The sequence below is a fragment of the Gouania willdenowi genome, chromosome 10 (assembly GCF_900634775.1).
Source record: "Gouania willdenowi chromosome 10, fGouWil2.1, whole genome shotgun sequence".
NCBI lineage: Eukaryota > Metazoa > Chordata > Actinopteri > Blenniiformes > Gobiesocidae > Gouania > Gouania willdenowi.
The window spans coordinates 25,703,912-25,722,064 of NC_041053.1; the positions used below are offsets into that span (position 1 = coordinate 25,703,912).

The 18,153-nt window shown below is 39.9% G+C and overlaps 1 protein-coding gene across 2 annotated transcripts in view; it reads left to right on the plus strand.

The window, feature by feature from the left end:
- Window positions 1-18,153, plus strand: part of tenm1 (teneurin transmembrane protein 1) — a 254,688-nt gene that overhangs the window by 13,604 nt on the left and 222,931 nt on the right. Inside the window, exons 2-3 of one of the 2 annotated variants that reach the window (XM_028458823.1) lie at window positions 3,195-3,455; window positions 9,317-9,643. In XM_028458823.1, coding sequence (XP_028314624.1) covers window positions 3,239-3,455; window positions 9,317-9,643 — 544 coding nt within the window. In that variant the 5' untranslated portion in view covers window positions 3,195-3,238. Of the gene's footprint in view, window positions 1-3,194; window positions 3,456-9,316; window positions 9,644-16,626; window positions 16,743-18,153 lie in introns of those variants that run through there. The other variant, XM_028458824.1, reaches the window with a different exon arrangement.

An 18,153-nucleotide genomic window follows, 5' to 3' on the forward strand; every position in this document is an offset into this window, starting at 1 on the left:
ACAATCACAATAGCAGCTTAAATAGATGTGATTTACTGTAATGTGCAGTTTTTTGCAGTGTGTGGATAGCAAAAGAAGTGATCTCTGATCTTATTCGCAAGAGCGAGGCATGAAGTCTGCGCCTACAGACACGCCTACTCATGAATATGCATAAGCAGGCCCTAAAACAGCCCATTTTTAGAACTGCTCAGAAAGTCACTTTTTAGAGGGCTAAAACTCTGGAAAACAGGCGAGTTTCTGAAAATAAACTTTATATACTTTGTTGTTGTAGTTCTTAGAACAAATGGAGACGGGTGAAAAATAGCACATTACCGCCCCTTTAACAAACCTTGTCATAGTTTGGTAAAAACAAACATTTAGTTCAAAACTGATTAAACACATTGCAAACCACTCCACACACGTGAACAACATATGCAGATATCAAGGGATCTTGTTCCAAAAGGCGAATAGTTGAGTGTGTAGATCTTTATAATGCAATAGTTTCCAAACCTATTTTCTGTTGCAACCCCTTTGAAGAAGGAAAAAAGTTATTTGCCTTTACTGAAAAAGATAAATATTTTGAGTATTGTTCTCCAAAATACATAAAAATAACATAACGTGTAATCTTGTATTTTAGAACTATAATAATAAAGTATTTTTCTGTTTTTTCATTTTTTTTTTTTAAATTTCAACTCAAATTATAAGTTGCAATTAAGCCAAATAAGTCAAGTATGAGGTGCATCAGTTTTATCAGCAGTGTGAATACATAGGGAAAGAGTGCAGGCTGGAGATAGTTTAAATTCCAGGAACACAACACAGGTACCTTGTGTTCTAGTTAGAAATGTGTTGTTTCGGTCAATAGTGTGTGTTTTCATACTTTAACATCTAAATGATTCAGATCCTTGTTGTAACACGCAATACGCTGATATAATGAGGTAAGCGCTGCCTTGTTTTATTGAAATGACTCACTAATGCATCACGTAGACCCCCGCTCTACACGTACATAAAAAAGTGATGAGGGCAATCTAAAAAGTCTTGTAAAGGTTTCAAGACACAGATTAAAAATAAACTCTTGCGTGTTACTAATTGTTCTTGCGTGTACAGACCTTTTCAAGCCACTTTATTTTTATCCCTCCATGAAGCCAAGCTGGGGTGCCTCCTTTACCCCCAGGTGGTTATTCCTCAAATGTAAATCGAATCCCATGTTGTGCTCAGGTGGCAATAGAGAATGCCCGTGTGTCTTGTTTGAAGTGAGCTTGGCTTTAGGAAACAACCTCCAGGTTTTGACATCAAAACCCAGAATCAAACCCCCTAATGGCCCCCCTATGGTGTGCAAGAATTAGCGGGAATAACCCCCGCCAGCAGGCTCACTCCTCTAAACGCACAGACCTCGAAGGATGCAGTGGAGGTTGAAAGCGTGTGAGGTAGGGAAGCAGGATGCACGGAGCTTGAACAGGGCAAATGGATTATACAAGAAAAGAATAATTCTTTATTTTTAAATCAAATAATTTTAAGGAGAACTGATCCACATATGAGTTTTGAAGAGATCCTGACAGTGTTTCAAAAGCGCTTGCATGTTTCTTTGAACGTGTACACACATGCATGACTGTGGTAGTAGAGACTGAGTCATTGTCCTGGACTGTGTGCTTTTATTCTTGTACGCAAGTGTGTGAGAAGCAGGATAGAGAGAGTCTCTGTAGAGACAGACAGCAGTCAGTGCCTCAAGCAAGCTCATAGTTCATAGGGTAATGTATACTCTCTCCTCACCGTACCAGAGAGAAGGTGACACCAGTCAATCCCATTCTGACAGGGCAGCTGAGATAATAGCGGGCTTTGATTCCTTGAAATAACTCCTGCCAATCAAAATGAAAGGCATCATGATTGTAGGGAACCACAAGCCTCTGTGTATAAGAAAGAGTACCAGGAGATTACTGTATACTACAGCCCAGGTATTTTTGATACAGAAGGGTTTTTGTGATTTAAAAGCATTGTGGTGCTTTGTTCCAATATTAAAGAAAACCAAAAGATAGATAGAAGGAGAGACAAGTGCAGAGCTTTTACAGTTCATCTGCACTGTGATGTGCTCCATAGTGGGTGAGATAGCATGTGGGTGGAACGTATGAGGTGCTTGGCCTACATTTTGGATTTCTTTGTGTCAGAGGTCATTGGGCAGCCTAGGCGTGCAAAGACAAACCAGTCTGCTTGGGTGCAGATGTATTGGGAGTGAGCGGGGTGAACATGAGTCCAGGGGAAGAATTATTTCAGGTGGAATAAAAGCATTACTGTAGTGGTAGAAAGGTCAGCTGTAAACTTGTATCAGACTAGTGGTGATCACCCTGTGCTGCAGATCTCTGAGGTATTGAGCAAGCACGCTCTAATGGCTTTGATATATAGACTACAGGACTCCCTGAAGAGGTCAATACCATAGCACTTTGTCTCTATGAGCAATGACCCTCTCAAGCTCCATTTAGACGCTTTATAACTGCAGGAAATAGGCTGGAAAAGCCTAAAGTAGGGAATGGTGGAAAATAACTAATATACATGAAGTATTTTCTAATCACTCTGTCTTTGCTCCAATCGTTGGCCCAATCAGTCAGAAGATATGGCAGTCAGAGCATACTTCACTGGATGCCATCAGAAGTAGATTTTCATGTGGTTGAGTGAGGTGTTGAATGAGCTGATTTATCATGATTCCATTTGGGAGGTTAATAGCATTGTAAAGACTGTTGTCTCCTACAGTTTCTTCAATGTTGAGTTAGTCAAGGTGTATAACAAGAATGACCGACGTAGGGACACTGCCATAATTTTTCTTGTCTGAAAAAAGGGAGATAAAGTGGGTATAATATAGTAGCTAACAAAAACAGCAACCACAGCTGACAGAGAACTAAGCTGCATTCGATTCTGGCCAATTTATCTCCAAATACATCTGGACACAAGGACTGCCATCACTGTCTCCTCCGAGGGTATTGATTTGCAACTAACCTTTTCAGTGAAATATGAAATAAGCCAAATGCTGTTTAGAAATGTTTGCTGTAATTTGAATGAAGAGATGTTGCAGCATTGTTCCTCTGTGTTCAATAACAGGCCTCTTTTTACTTCTCTCTCCCCTTCTCTGTTTGTTCAATCCTGTTTCTCCTTTTCATTCCTCCCCACCGGTCCCTTCTGCGTCCTCTACCTTCACCATCTCTCTCATCTCACGCTCCTCATTTCAACAGAGTCTATGCTCTGTGCTGAGTGACTAAGCGGAGCCATACGAGCCATGGAGGAGATGGACAGCAAACCCTACCAGCCGTTGTCAAAGGGGCGCCATGAAATGGAGATGTCTTACACTAGCTCTTCTGACGAGAGTGAGGATGGCCGCACCCATCACCGCTCCTACACTTCACGCGAAACGCTGCCTGACTACACGCAAGAGTTACGTCTCACTCTTGGTTCACACCGGGACCGACAGAGCACCTATAGCCAACCCCAACCAGGTACCAAAGCAATCTCATTGTGAAAATCTTGGCATATGTCGGCTTGATGAAATCCCCTGGACATACAGTGTGCAGACAACGCAAGCGGAGTCAAATTGAATGTGGCAGGGATACTCTTTCATGGACACACATAGTCACGTAGCACACACATGTTGTTAAAAGGACCTATGTGTATTACCCATTATAGTCCTCAATGAGATAGAAGGACAGTCGGAGGCAGCCAATTACCTCCTCTCCATGGAGGTGATATTTCTCTCCCACAGCTAAACTAGGTCAACCCCAAACCTCCCTGGCCTCACCTGTGGTTGAGCACCAGCCTTTATTACACACACAGATGCAGACTGCATGGGCCAAGCACACACACGCAAGCAGGCACGCACGCACGCACACACACACGCACACACACACACACGCACACACACACACACCTGTCGTTGACAGAAGGAGAAATGGGCCAGCACATGCTGTGATGGATGGACTTTTATGCAGGTCATGTGTGGCGTTAAGAAAGAAGCAGCACATCATCAGGAGTGTGCAGCTGTGCAGGGTTCATGGTGATCAATAGATACACTCTTCCCTACTTCAACCTCCTGCTACTCGACACAACCTGCCCACCATGCTAACCAGTAGCATTTGCCATTCATAACCATTACAACCTTTGACAAGCAGGTTGCCCCTGGGATTTGGTGGATTCAATGCCACCTGCTTTGGATCTAGCCATGATTTAGGCCATTCAGGAAACAGTAGTCATCATGGTGTTGCCTTTATTTCTTCTGTTTTGGGTCGTCAACAAGGATTGTCTTTTCTTGAAGTATGTCATCTGTTCCCATCACAAACCGACACCTCTGCCATCATAGTGTCATATGCTAAGGTGCAGTAGACCCCCCAAAGCAGCCCTTGAAATGTCAACGGCAGCCGATTCTGCAAAGCACATCTGTTCATCTTTGGGCAATGGAGTTATATATAGTAAACCCTACCTAAGTAACCAACTGTTAAGGGGGGACATTGCCTCAAGTGACATTTTTAATGGATTACAGTGTTCCTGACAAAGACCAGCCCATGCGCTTCTCCTTTAATTCCCCAGTCATGTTCTTCATATTCTCCTTCATCTCTTAAACTGCCATCTTGCCCTCTCCTCCCCTCTTGTCCCTCCTTCCTCCCAACAGTTATTTTTCATGGTATTCATAAAAAAAAAAAAATCTTCTCTCTCCTTTAACACTGCATCCCCTCTCAGCTCCTCTCTGCATGGCACCTGTCTCTATTAAACCAGTTTACATTAGAAATATACTGTTATCATTTGGCAAATACACAGCCACATCTTTGGCAACAAGATCATTTTAGAACTGATAAGAGAGCTGATTACTTTTTGTTTGCTAAATAATTAGCTCCAATTAATTAGTTCATGCTTTCGAACATTTTATTTACTAAGACTGTGGTAATGCATAAATGTTGAATTATTCAAGAGCTGCCAGACTTTAACTGAATCTGATTGTTTGAGTTGTATTGCTCTACTGATTATACCATGTGGTAGATGTGGGTAAATAATGCCATTCTGTGAACAAATCACAATCACAAAACACAGTAGATCACTGACAGTTATATGAAAGGAGCGGTTAATTCCTTTTGGTAAGATATTAGTCGCTTTTAAGTAAAATGCAGATTATTCTTCCTTTAAAGTGCACAAACAGGTTCAGATCACAGAACAGTGTCAGATTCTTGTTCAATGTAATTGGGAATCATTTTTGCTCTCTCAATTGTTTGCATTGCATGACTTTGCATTAAAAATATATCCATTTTTTCAGTTAAAGCTTGTTAAACTCTTCATCAGGGTTTGAATTTTATGTTGGTTGTCTTCTCTTCGCCAACTTTTACACCCTCTGTATTAGCACCTCCTGTGCAAACAAAATAAGACAGTAAATATACCTTCTGGTATTTTTGAAAAGTAAAACAACAAAACAAACAAAAACGTGTTTTAAGAGTGTGAATGGATACCTGTAACCTTGGTCCAATGAGTAATTATATGTTTCCATGCAGATTGTAAATTTCTGAGTATGTTCACTACAAGTAGATACAAGCGCTAGATCAATTTCTTTTGGCTTTGTATGATTTGGCTATCATTGTCATTGAAAGTTTTTGTTGTTTTGTTTTCTGTCATGCTTATGTCTAACAACAGGGTCAGCTTGTTGACATTAACAGTCTTATTAGCCGCAGTCAACTCAACTATTTCAATTGTGTTTTTCTCTGAAATAGTCTAAGGTTTCGCTTTTTCTTTAGGTTGATTTTCTCATGCCAAAAACATCTCTGTAAAACACTTTTTTTTTTAATGCAGTAAAACGTAATTAGCAATTATTTCCAAGCCAATGTATAGCTCCGCTTGCCAAAAGCTTATTATATACCAAACAGAAGGTTAGGTGGTGATAACACTATCTAAGAGGTTATAGTGTTTGACCAAAAGTACGTTGGTACAAAACAACCTCATTATTTTTCCCTGCAACAACTAAGATCACTCATATTTCAGGAGTTGTGTTGGATTCTCTCAATAAGCCTTTTCACACTCTCACACTGCGCATGCGCGACCTGGGGGTCATAGGTCGAGTGGGATAAAAACGTAAAACAAGCTTGTTCACTCTGTTGATATATCCAACCCAGTGGTTCCCAAACTTTTTGTGCCCAAAGCACACCAAAGGACAAGTAATAATCTGACGGCACACCTATTGTGCAAAATAACCTTTAAAACACGTGTTATCACTCATATCATGTGCAATGTCACGGGCGACCGTACATTTTAACAGTCCAGTCATTATGAGCTCACCAGTAGCCCTTTTGGTTTCATTCCTTTTCCCATGTGTATTGTGCAGTGCACGCTTCAGGTGTTCTCAGCGCCGTTGCAGACAGCCAAAGGCCGTTTAGAGGGTGACTTTCTCATCAGTTCGATTGCGCTCACCTGTTGAGGTGCGCCGCAGAGAATCATGCGCGCACACGAAGCAGTATGAGCGTGCGCGGGCGTTTGCTTGGAGTGGCACATGCACCCAGCATTAAGCCTGGTTTATGCTTGATGGGCGCGGGACGTCGAAAGGTGCGCACGCCAAAAATGATCGCCGCAAAAGTATGGTTGTCACAAAATCCCACAGCACACCTGGACTTGCCTCAAGGCACAGCAGTGTTCTGAGGCACTCCGTTTGGGAACCACTGATCCAACCTAACAGCATTTGTAATGTTTTTCCAGCGATCGTTAGTGTTTTGATAGTTATGTATTTTCGTTATTTACTTTATTGTTGTTAATTTCCTTTTCTGATTTGTGGAGTTGTTTTAACAACTGTAAATTGTTTTAGAGTTTTTGAAAAGCGCTTATAAAGAAAATCTATTATTATTATTATTGATGGGACAAGCGAGATTTCTGAGTGTGAAAAGAACAGTATGATATTTCAGTTTCAAAAGGTAAATTTACGAGGTACACCATTCACTAACCAGGTCCATGATTATCTTTATTAAGCTATTATTTTAATTCAATTTACAAATTTGAAGGAAGTGCACAAGATGGACAGGTTATAAGTTAAATAAATTTGAAATGTCAGGAAAAACCAGAATTTTCAGCTTGTGTGCAGCATTAGCTTTAGCAGCTAGCTCGGTCTTTCTGCCTCGGAGACCGATACCACATTTACGCAAAAAATATCTTAAGAAATCAATGCTTCAAAAGGGTAAAATCCCTGTCAGCAAAGGCGAGTTTATCCCTCTCGACCTTTGAACGCATGTGCGAGAACTGAACGTTCCATGAGTGTGAAAAGGCTTATTGATTGCTTATAGTTTATATCAGACCATTTTAGAAAAGTCAGAATTCTGGTGATGGAACCTGACTCTTTACATCTTTAGTATATGTAGTATATATATAAGTCTACATCTAATATAGCTGCATTTAATTGAATTTTCTTTGTATGTTAGTTGTAATCCAGCCAAAAAAAGAGCACAACTAAAGATGTGACACATACAACTGTGTCTAATTTACTCATGTAGCAATGTGTCAACATGGGAAAAGTAATGTTTTCCAGTGCAGTGACTAAAGACTTTTTTTTTTGCATCATTGAAACTAAGGATATAGAGTAATTTGGGTGATTGGTGTATAAAATAAATACTCAAAAGAAAAAGATATTTCCAGAACTTATTTTGTGAGTTACCAACCAGTTTTAAGGAATTCAATAATCTAGTTAAAACTGGATATTGCAGAACCTTTATTTTTATTTTATATTATTCTTCTGTGGTAAAAAACAAACAAACAAACAAAAAAAAAACTGGCTGAACTTGGGTCAGACAATGAAAATTACAATATATTTTAATCAGTAATCACTGTATTCTGTGTGATCGCTTGTGACTATTTTTTGTTAGAAATATGTGTGCAATATGTATCAGTAGTTTTTCAGTATTTTTTTTTTATTGAGTAATTTAAAAAGAGCAGCAAAATGTTTTACTGAAAGCAATTTTCGAGATTTTTAAAAAATGACATTTAGCAGCTGCACACGCAGTGCTTTTAGGGCGTTGGGATTTAAAGTTTCATCAAAAATATAAAAGTTTGGATAATTTATTCCTTCAGTACACTTTTATATACTGAGACACAAACATCAAGATTTTTTCAAAACGTTTCAATGATATTTAGGGGCCATAGTATGGTTTAATCACAGCCATATACAGTATACAACTGATTATATTTTGCGGTAAAAGCATTATTTATAAATATTTGTGCAGCAGTCCCTGAACATACTTCCAAACTAAACAATGAAAGCTATTTTTTTACTTTGTAGTGAACCCATGTTTTTTGCTTGAGGGAACCAGGCAGTGTGGTCCTGAAATGCTCTCTTCAAAGTTACTTTCGGCTAAACAGTTCTGTGGAGTGGTCACCAATCTTAGGCACTTTTAATTCTAGCAAACAGTATGGGAGCCACAGTTTGTCCTGACCCCATCAAACACACACAGCAGGACACAACACTGGTCAATGGCGTAGTGACCAGGACTGGGGCTTTTATTAAAACACTGCGGTTTGTGTTCAGCGGACTCGACCCAACACACATACTTACCGCACTAAGTGAGAGAGAGGGGAAGCCTTTCTGTCCAGAACGGAGCTGATATATGCTACAGAAGCTACTCTCTGTATAGATTTCAATTTAGTCTTTGATTTCTTCCAAATGACATCAGTTCCATCACCTCTAATTATACATTCCAAACAGAAAACTGAGGTGGTGAAGACGGGGGAAAGAAAATTTACTCAACTGCCTCAACAGGAAAAAAAAAGTAGAGCTCAATTGAATTCAATTCAATTGAAGTGTAACCAAAGGACTAACACAGTATATCTGATGTTCTCAGATAACTGGTTGATGCTCGGGATTGGAAGGAGTTCTCATACCTGAAAGCATATGAGGCTCAATTTTACCTCAGTCTGAGTCAATATTAATAAGGTTTGATCTTTATCTGATCTCTTCACCTCACCAAGGAGAATATAGATGAGATCAGTGCTCTGTTTGAGCAGCGGTTCAATACATCTCAAGCTCAATAACACACATCAGGCAGCCTGAACAGGATATAGCTTCCCTGAAAATGGTTAAGAAAAACTGAGCTTGACATTTGGATTTGGATCTCTGCTTGAAAAAAAGCCTTTAATAAATGCTTTCTCAAATAACAGCACGTCTCTTGACATAATTTGGGTGGTGTTGACTATTTGGTTTGTGAATGCTCATCCCTAATAAACACCTGGTCAGCTTAGTTGTAAAAAAGCAAACATTAAAAAAAAAAAAAAAATGATCCAACAATAGGCTTTGCTGCTCGATGCCTGCTTGCTTCTCACACATCATGTCTGTTATTCCATTTTCTTTTAGATTTAGACTTTTGTAAGCCCAGCCAGATGAGGAGCCCAGACTATCACGTTCACCCACAACAACAGCAGCAGCAGCAGCATCAAGAGGAGGAAGAAGAGGCACTGTGTTCTGGACCAGCGACGCACATTCACAGCCGCGGCTACTCTCTCGGTGTGGGATCGGACGTGGACACGGAGCCGGAGGTGGACCCATCTCCTGCTCATGGCTTGCAGCACATGTGGATGCGTGGCCTCAAGTCTGAGCAGAGCTCCTGCCTCACGAGCCGCGCCAACTCGGCCCTGTCGCTCACCGACACCGAACATGACAGAAAGTCTGAGCCTGACAACGGTGAGTAAAAAAAAACATTTTCAGTTTTCAAGGGGATTGTCCATCAATATGTCAAATGAACAAGGAAGATTGGCAGTTTAGTAACTCATATGATAGGTTTTTTTATTCACGTGAGTAGCTTTGAGTAGTGTCGAGTTTTTCCTGGCTTTGCTTTAAAAAAAAAAAAAAAAAAGTAATATTTAGAGACTTTTTATGGTTTAAGTTACAACCACAAAAACGTGAACAAAATATAGTTTTTGAACTCTAGCTTATGCAAAATTTGCTCTGTGTTGGAAAACTCTGATGTGAGTAATTACAGATGTGCTATGGCGTCTTTGGTCTCCAAAGAGCTTATTTTGAGGATGATTCTGAAGTTGACTGCAAATGGAACAAGTCACGAACATCTATAGAATTTGACTCAAGAAAGGGTTGAAAGTGTTTTTGAAGTTCTGGCAAATTTCCGTGGAAGGATTTGTGTGAAGACTAACAGTAGGGTTGGTAAGATTTGCAATACGTGACTGCCTGCTTGACGGCACCAGTTGAGGCAAGGGGCGAAGATATGAGGCCAAAAGGAAAAGAAATCTGGGAAGGTGCCAGTTATCTGTCTTGCACTGCTGGGCTTGGCAGGGCTCTTGCAGATGGAGAGTTAGTTAGAGGGGCACGCAAACAAAGACGGAGCTCTCCAACCCATCCCCAAGGGCATTGTCTGTTTATGTGTTGCAAAAAAACACAAAAACGAGGTGGAACGTGTTTGAAGACTGAGAAACGGAAAATGGTAGAAAACAAGGGGGTAGGAATTACAGACGGGATGAATATTAGGCAAGGGGAACAAAAAAAAAATGCAAATGAGGATGTGAGCAGAACAGGTGAAGCATAATCAGTTTTTAAGTAACGTGTCAAATAAAAACTGTCTGAGGGTGAAAAGATTTATGATGGTTAATCCAAGAAAGGTTTTAAGCAGTGACGTGCCGTGACCACTAGGGTTGGGTAGGCACGTTGCAAATCGTTTCTGTTGGCAAGCGTTAGTCAAACAAAATCAACATCGTAAAATACCATTAAAGAAACATAAGCAATATAACAAGATATATCTCATGACACGGCAGTGCATCCGTTGTTTGTGTTGGAAACACAGAAACATGGAGAAACAACAGTGAGGCGCATCCACAAAGCCAATCCTTCCTTTTGTACCATTCGCTGTGGAAAATACAAACAATTTTCTGACCTTGCCTTTGCTGAAGGTCTGGTAGCTGAGGTGTTGGTCTCCCATCTTTTAAAAGCGTTCGTTTTCCCTCAAAAGAAAGTTTCTTTATTGTGTCTAGCGCTGTCATCCTGTCTGTAGTGTTGTCCCACCCACTTGCTAGAGAACGTAGCAGCTGTAGCCACGCTGGATCAATTCACTAATGCTCATAGCATTTAGCATAGCACGGTTACATTCAAAGGCAGCGTAGAGAGCTGCCTTTTTACGTAAATGGTTTTAATCTTGGGGAACTGACTGCGCATGCACAAACACATAAAATCACGCTATGGGAACAGAGGCAGAGGCATGCGCTTTTGGGAGGGGGTGTGGCCTCCTCCTGCCTTACAGCGGAGTGAGACTGTGCATCGTTTCTGCCGTACCAGGAAATAGTCATTTGCTCAATGAAAAGCACAAAATACTGACACTTTCAAACTTATAGGTACTGTAGGCTATTGGAAATTGAAAAATAAATAATTTATAATTATATTATAATTAAAACAAATAATCAAAATATCAATTCACCCTTGGGTAGGCACTGCCTACCTTGCCTACCCTGACTGCACGTCACTGGTTTTAAGGATACTTGTTTATGTTTACTGTGGGACTAAGGGGGTGTTAAATGACAGGCAGGCTGGACACAGAGTCAGCCTCTGATAAATAAAACACACAAGATGAGTAGAGGCAGAAGGGGAGTGTCAGTGGAAAAGAGAGAGAGAGAGAGAGTGGGAGTGCTTGCAGCATTAAACAGTAATCAATTTGGGATGGCTGTGTGCATATGGACCATAGTTATTACCATTTGAGATGAGCAAGTCCATCTTTATCCAGGGTCAGAATTAAAGTGGCAAAAAAAAAAAAATAGGTGGGGAGAGTAGATGAGAAGAGAAAATAGGAGAGAGTGGGAGGATGAAGTCGCAGGAGTAATAGAAAGAGGATTTAAATGTTCAAAGCTTTTTAGCTTTGCTGTGACTCTGTTCCAGAAAAGCTGGTTAATGCGTGGATTGCATATGTCACACATTGATGTGCCATGTGTCCTGTGGCTCTTCAAACTTTTACGCACTCTCCAGATCACGCTGCTTTTTTTCTTACTTGCCCACAGCCCCTCTTTTTTCAATCCAGTTTTCCCTACTTTCTGCGACGAGTGGCCCATTTATTCTCATCCACTCCCCTGTCCATCTCTCTCTGACACATGGCCAGGTGTGTCCATGCGTGGCATCCTCTAATAGGAAATGCATTATGGATGTCACATTTCTCCCCATCAGCACAACAAAGTCTCACACGCCCCTCTGTTCCCAGCGATAATGAAAGTTTGAGCCACTTTTGAACAAATGTTGGCGTAAAGCGGCAGGAATCAAAAAGCTAATGTTGCTGCCAAAATGAAAGTGCATTTTAAGTCAGCCCGACCTTGCACTCTCTTTGTCTCGAGAGCTCACCCTCCATCCCAAGCACATTAATGATGTCAGCTTTAAACTGTCAGGAGTCCTTTTGTTCCTGCTCTGATTGAGGCTGACAACTCAATTTAGTCACTATGTGTGTGTTTGTTTGTGCAGACATATAGGTGTGGATTTTTGGAAAAGAGACAGTTTGAGGGAATAAGAAGGGGGGAAAGAAACATTGTTTATGTGTCAACCCCGATTATAGAATACAAAAGTCTCGCTTTCAGCTGCTTTAGTGTTTACGTATTCATGATGGGGAAACTGGTGTTGATGGTTTGGGTGATTACATCCAAATGTGACACCTCCCTTCAGGAGAATTGTTGAACGTGTGGTGCTCCAGTCAGTGTTAATTTGGTTTTATCACCATATTTTTTTGTCAGCTACATCTTTAAAAGTGACAATAACTAAACTATGACTACTTCAATATAATTATATCAAAATATATTGATATTTTTGTCAACTAAAAAAAACTAAACGGTAACACTTTACTTGAAGTTTTATACATAAGGCTGACATTACGCTGTCATTATTATGACATGACGCCTGTCATTTGCATGAATAAGGTGTCATGCAGGCTGTCATTAAGTGTCATTTGTTACCCTAACCCTCTGTTACCCTAACTCTAACCCTACCTAACCCCACTAGATCCCTCCACAAAACCCAAAAAACGCCAACATAACTCAAAGGTGTCATAATTTAGAAAAAAGCTGTCTTAATGTAGCAAACAACACTTAATGGCAGCTTTTATGATACCTTATTCATGCTAATGACAGATAATGACAGCATATTGTCAGTCTTTATATGCCGCTCTTTGCCTTTCTAATTACCCCATAGGGAAAAATAACGTTTTTTTCTGATTCTCACACACACACACTTCTTTGGTGTTTGTGATTGCATCTGGCCAGAGTTTGGATTATGAACCTGACGAATGTAGACGCACGACATACAGAAAACATAACTGTTTGATAATCTACTGTTAAATTTGAAAGCGTACAAACCATTAGCATCAGAAACATGTACAGTGTGCATGAGATTCCACCACCTTTCCACCAGGTGGATGCATCCACAGCTTGACTCATGCTTTACGCTCAGACTTGGCCAAAGCAGAAGTAAAATATTATGTTTGCCTGCTGAGAGTTAAGTGGCAATATGTTGGAAATACAACTATCTTGTCTTTTCTGTCTGTTACCAAGGTTACCAACGACCAGCTGGAGAGAGATTGGCTAGTGCTAGAAAATGAAAGAGAACCTAGACGGAAAGCCACATACTATCGCAGTGGATTCCCAGCACTTATAGTTATTACTGCAAAAGGGGGGAAAAGCAATTTCATTAAAACAGACAGGAAATGAAGAACACTATTTTTTTTTTTTTTTTTTTACAATAAATGAGTTGGACTTTTACTAAAACTGTAAAATTTAAAAAAGACTGTAGTGCACAGTAAATGGCAAATGGTAGCTCATAAAGTATGAGTGTACACCGAGTAGCCATAACATTATAATACTGACAATTGAAATTAATGACACTGATTATCCCTTATCATAGCAACTGTTAGTGGAGGGATATACCGGATTAGGAATAAGTGAACTTTTTGTCCTCAAAGCTAATGTCTTCAGAAGCAGTAAGAATAGGTACTGGTAATGACTAGACAACTAAATACAATTCCCAAGTGCAACAACAGAAAGGCAGTGCTTATTAAAATAAGTTCTGGGAAGAAAAATGAATGTAGTATTTACCTTAACCACCTTCAATTTCTAATCATCATTGGATTATTTATTTAGTAAGATATTTAAAAGCAAAGGGAAATCACAGAATCAGTGTTTTCCTTTAACTGAGGTCAATAGGCAGGCATCTCTCTATTATTTCTTTCAACGACGCTGACTTCACTCCTTATTTCAGTGTGTGCGCTCATCAGGTTGCGACTACGTCACAAGTGGGTCACACGCTGACAGAAACAAATGAATTGTTCTTATATTGGCTACACACCCAACATCGGCTCCACAGTGTGTTAACAATGTTGTGAACCCAAAGAGTCATAGAGATTGTCTATTTATGAGTATATTTAGGTACGATAAACGTCTATAACTCTAACCCATGTATTACTATGTGGGACAGTAGAAGGAAACCCCAACTAAAACACCAGCAGGTCCAAAGTGGAAAGACAGAGGCTCATTGGAAAAGGATTACAGATGTGGTGATGTTTCCCATTAGGAGACATTTATTTTTTTATTTTTATTTTTTTATTGGTTTATTTAAAGGTACACCATGGACTTTGTGACCTGAAGAGTTGACCCATATGAGTTCATTTAAATGATTCTTCAGACCAATATACAGCGCTTGATAGTATCAATGATGCAAGCAGGGCTTCCCTCTTGAAATACCGACCATGTAAGTTTGGAAAGACGGACCGTCTTTCGCCTGGTCATGTGACCTAGAGAATGCCAGAATCACTTGACGGCAGTCGTGTGACCACAGGCTGGGACATACATAGTTCCCACGTGATGTCACAACATACGGGCATTTCCCGTAGCCTCTGTTTACAGCCAAAAGAGCACAATACGGTAGTTTCGTATTGGGTTAAACGCTGCGATAGTTCAGTTAAATGTGGATTCTTTAGTAAGGGAAGTTGGCAAGTCAGATCCATAAATTTTGGATAAGGATTGGCTCTCAGGGCTGGGGTGCGAAGTCTCGGCCCCCCTCCCCGTGTCGGTGGCAGAGGGGGGCGCTAGGGGGCGCTTGACATAAAAGTTACAGGTCTAGCGCCCCATCGGCAAAAAGTTACACAGTGTACCTTTAACAGGGACAGTGTACATTAATGTACCAGTTTTAGCTACAAGGCAATTTTTCATCTCTAGTCCCTGGACAGAATGTTCAAATATCACCCTAAAATAATAAAATTACATGAAATATACAATAATATATAAGAGACAATCATCAGATATTAAAACATACATGATCCTGATGAGAAAAGAGTAAAAAAGAACATTTTAGATAAATTATTATTATTATTATTATAAATTATTATTTATTTTAGTATGTTATATACTTATACAGTACATAAAAACAACATGTCACATAATTCACCTCTTGATCTTTTTTTAGTTATACCCAAAAATCAACGTTGGCACATACTGTCATTGTGAAGCAGAATTCTTCAAGCATTGGAATGTTCATTCACTAAAAGGGAACGTGAGCTGGGTTTAAACAGATTACTTTTACACGAGTCATGAGGTGTTGTTGCTATAGTAATCTTTTTCTTTTTCTTTTTTTTGTGCAAAAAAATGTAAGTGATTTTCTAACAGTTCAGCCCCAATTTCACCCATCATAATCATATCGATAATTGTGTGAGCATTGCAAATGAGAATCTATACGTTTCCCTTGCATTATCAAGAAGATAATATGAAATGAGATCTGATAAAGTTAGAGCAGGCAATAAAGGCGGGGGTTGGAGGAAGAACTCACTGGCTTCACTATAGGTTTGCTACAGAAATTAAACATTATAAAACTATTTTTTCACCCTAAAACACAGTTTAATGGTCATTCAGTCATTGTTTATGATGTTACAGTTTGCCAGGTTTGATTTTTAGGCGGGGCTACCGGACTCAAAACTACACTCACTATGTTCTTCTTCTTTTTCTTGTTGTGTACACGAGTTAAAACGGCCACTCCTGTGTTATTCGTGAACGGATCAGGCTGACATTTGGTAGCTATAATCTATTGATGTGTACGCATCGACGCTTGGAGCCCGATTTCTGATTTTGGGGCCCTAAAAAAAAGAAAGAAAGTCGATTTCTCATTTATTTGCGAGTCAAATATTACGACGGTTGGTGGTACCGAATCATTGGCACATACCAATATATAAATGGGGCCCATTACCCTGTACCTGTCCCTTTTCCGGTTATTTCTAAATTTATCGGAACATAGTCATGTGATATATCGTTTCAAAGATAATTCAATGTAGATTATGATTTACACAATTCCATTTGTTTTACTCGGTGGAACCGAGTCATTTCACTGAATTCTCGGGAACGTGGTATGTGCTATCCGACGCGGAGACGTTCCGTGGGCCCAGCCCTAGTTTATTTAGAACTTGTTTTATTTGACAGTACTGCTTTGATGCTAGATTAAAGGTTCCATATTTTGAAAAACACGTTTTTTCTGGTCCTCCCTGAGCCTGCCAACTCCCAGAATGAGGAAAACAAGCGATTCCTGCATGGTCTCTGCAGCCCACCCACTGGTAAAACAGTGCTCCTACAGGCTGTTCACATTCAACTCCTGTCGTTACGTAACCAAAAGAGTCATTTACATTGGCAGACCTCCTCTGAGCGGTGATAGGAGTCTTTGTGACACAATGCGACGCAGCAGTTGGACAAAACAGTGGACTATCACCTTGAATGGACTATTCCTGTAATCACGAAAGGTGATGATGACAAAAAATTACTTAGCAGCTTCGGTAAGTGTTTGAAATGTTTGAACTCCTCTGCTTTTGCTGATGCTGCTGCTGCTGCTCAGGCTCTGCAGACCCATACTGCTGCCGCATGGCACACACACACATCATGAAACAGTGTTTTTCTGACTCACAATCACAATAGCCACTTAAATAGCCATGTGTTTTACTGTAATGTGCAGTTTTTTGGCTGAAAACTACAACAAGAGTGTGTGAATAGCAAAAGAAAATTGCTAGTAATCAACTGTTGTGTGGAGTCCGCATCTATAGACGCCCACTCAAACAGCCGGTGTTAAAATTGGTCTGAAAGTGACTTTTCAGAGGTCTTAACCTTCAGAAAACAGGTGAGTTTGGGAAAATAAACCTCAAATACTACGTTTTTGGGGTTCTTAGAACAAATGGAGATGGGTGAAAAATAGCATAATATGGGACCTTTAATATGTTGGAGTTCATGATGGAGCTAAAGAGCTGCTGTCATTGTTTAAAAGTCAATGGGTGGAAATGTTGTAATAAACCAGAGCGTGAATAGAGAGGGCCGACCGAGCCGACTGATTTGGTATCAGTCCTCTGAATTATTGGAGTGTGGCATGATAAAAAAATGACATTAGCTGTATTATCTGAGTGACAGCACTCCTTTATAATGAGATGCAAATTAGTTGACCGCTTTGTTATTAGTTTAATCAGTTTCACTTGTCTTTCAGCTTATCTCTGTCTCTGCACTTTAGAGATTGACACATTGGCACGTAGCAGACTGCCTCCTGGTTTTACATCATTGTACTTTTCACGGAGCATCCTGAGAGCAGAGGGGCTTCGACAGCACCAGCGGCTTCCTATTGAAAAGCACTAGGAGCACAAACAGTTTAGGCTACAGGGTTAATGTCTGTGTAATTTTCATGTCTTCTTTCATCCTGACAGGCAACAGGACGCCTTTTATTTCTAAATATTCAACAGCTATAATTGTTGTTCAGAGTTGGCACTGATTGGAATAATAAAAGCATTACAGATGAAAATGTAATTCAAATGAGCCAAATGAATGAAATAATGGCACCCTTCAATGGATAATTTTTATTCTCTTTCTCGGCAAGCTGGTATTAGATAAATATCCCAAGGCAAGGTGTGAGAAAATGAATATTAAAACTCTTGGATGATGTGATATAGCACTATCACACAATGCACAAAGTCATTTGATTATAATTTCTACCTTATCCCTGTTAATTTTCACCAGGCATGAATTAACTAACACCTGACAGCTTGTGTTTCTCAAATTGTATTTTAACACAATCATTAATCACAATTTTAAAAGATGACAAACTCATCATAAAAATCATAATTGAGTCTAAAACTAAAATGGATGTAAAGACAGCCTTAAAGGAACCCTCCACTGTTTTTACAAGTTTGGCTACAAATGTTACAATTG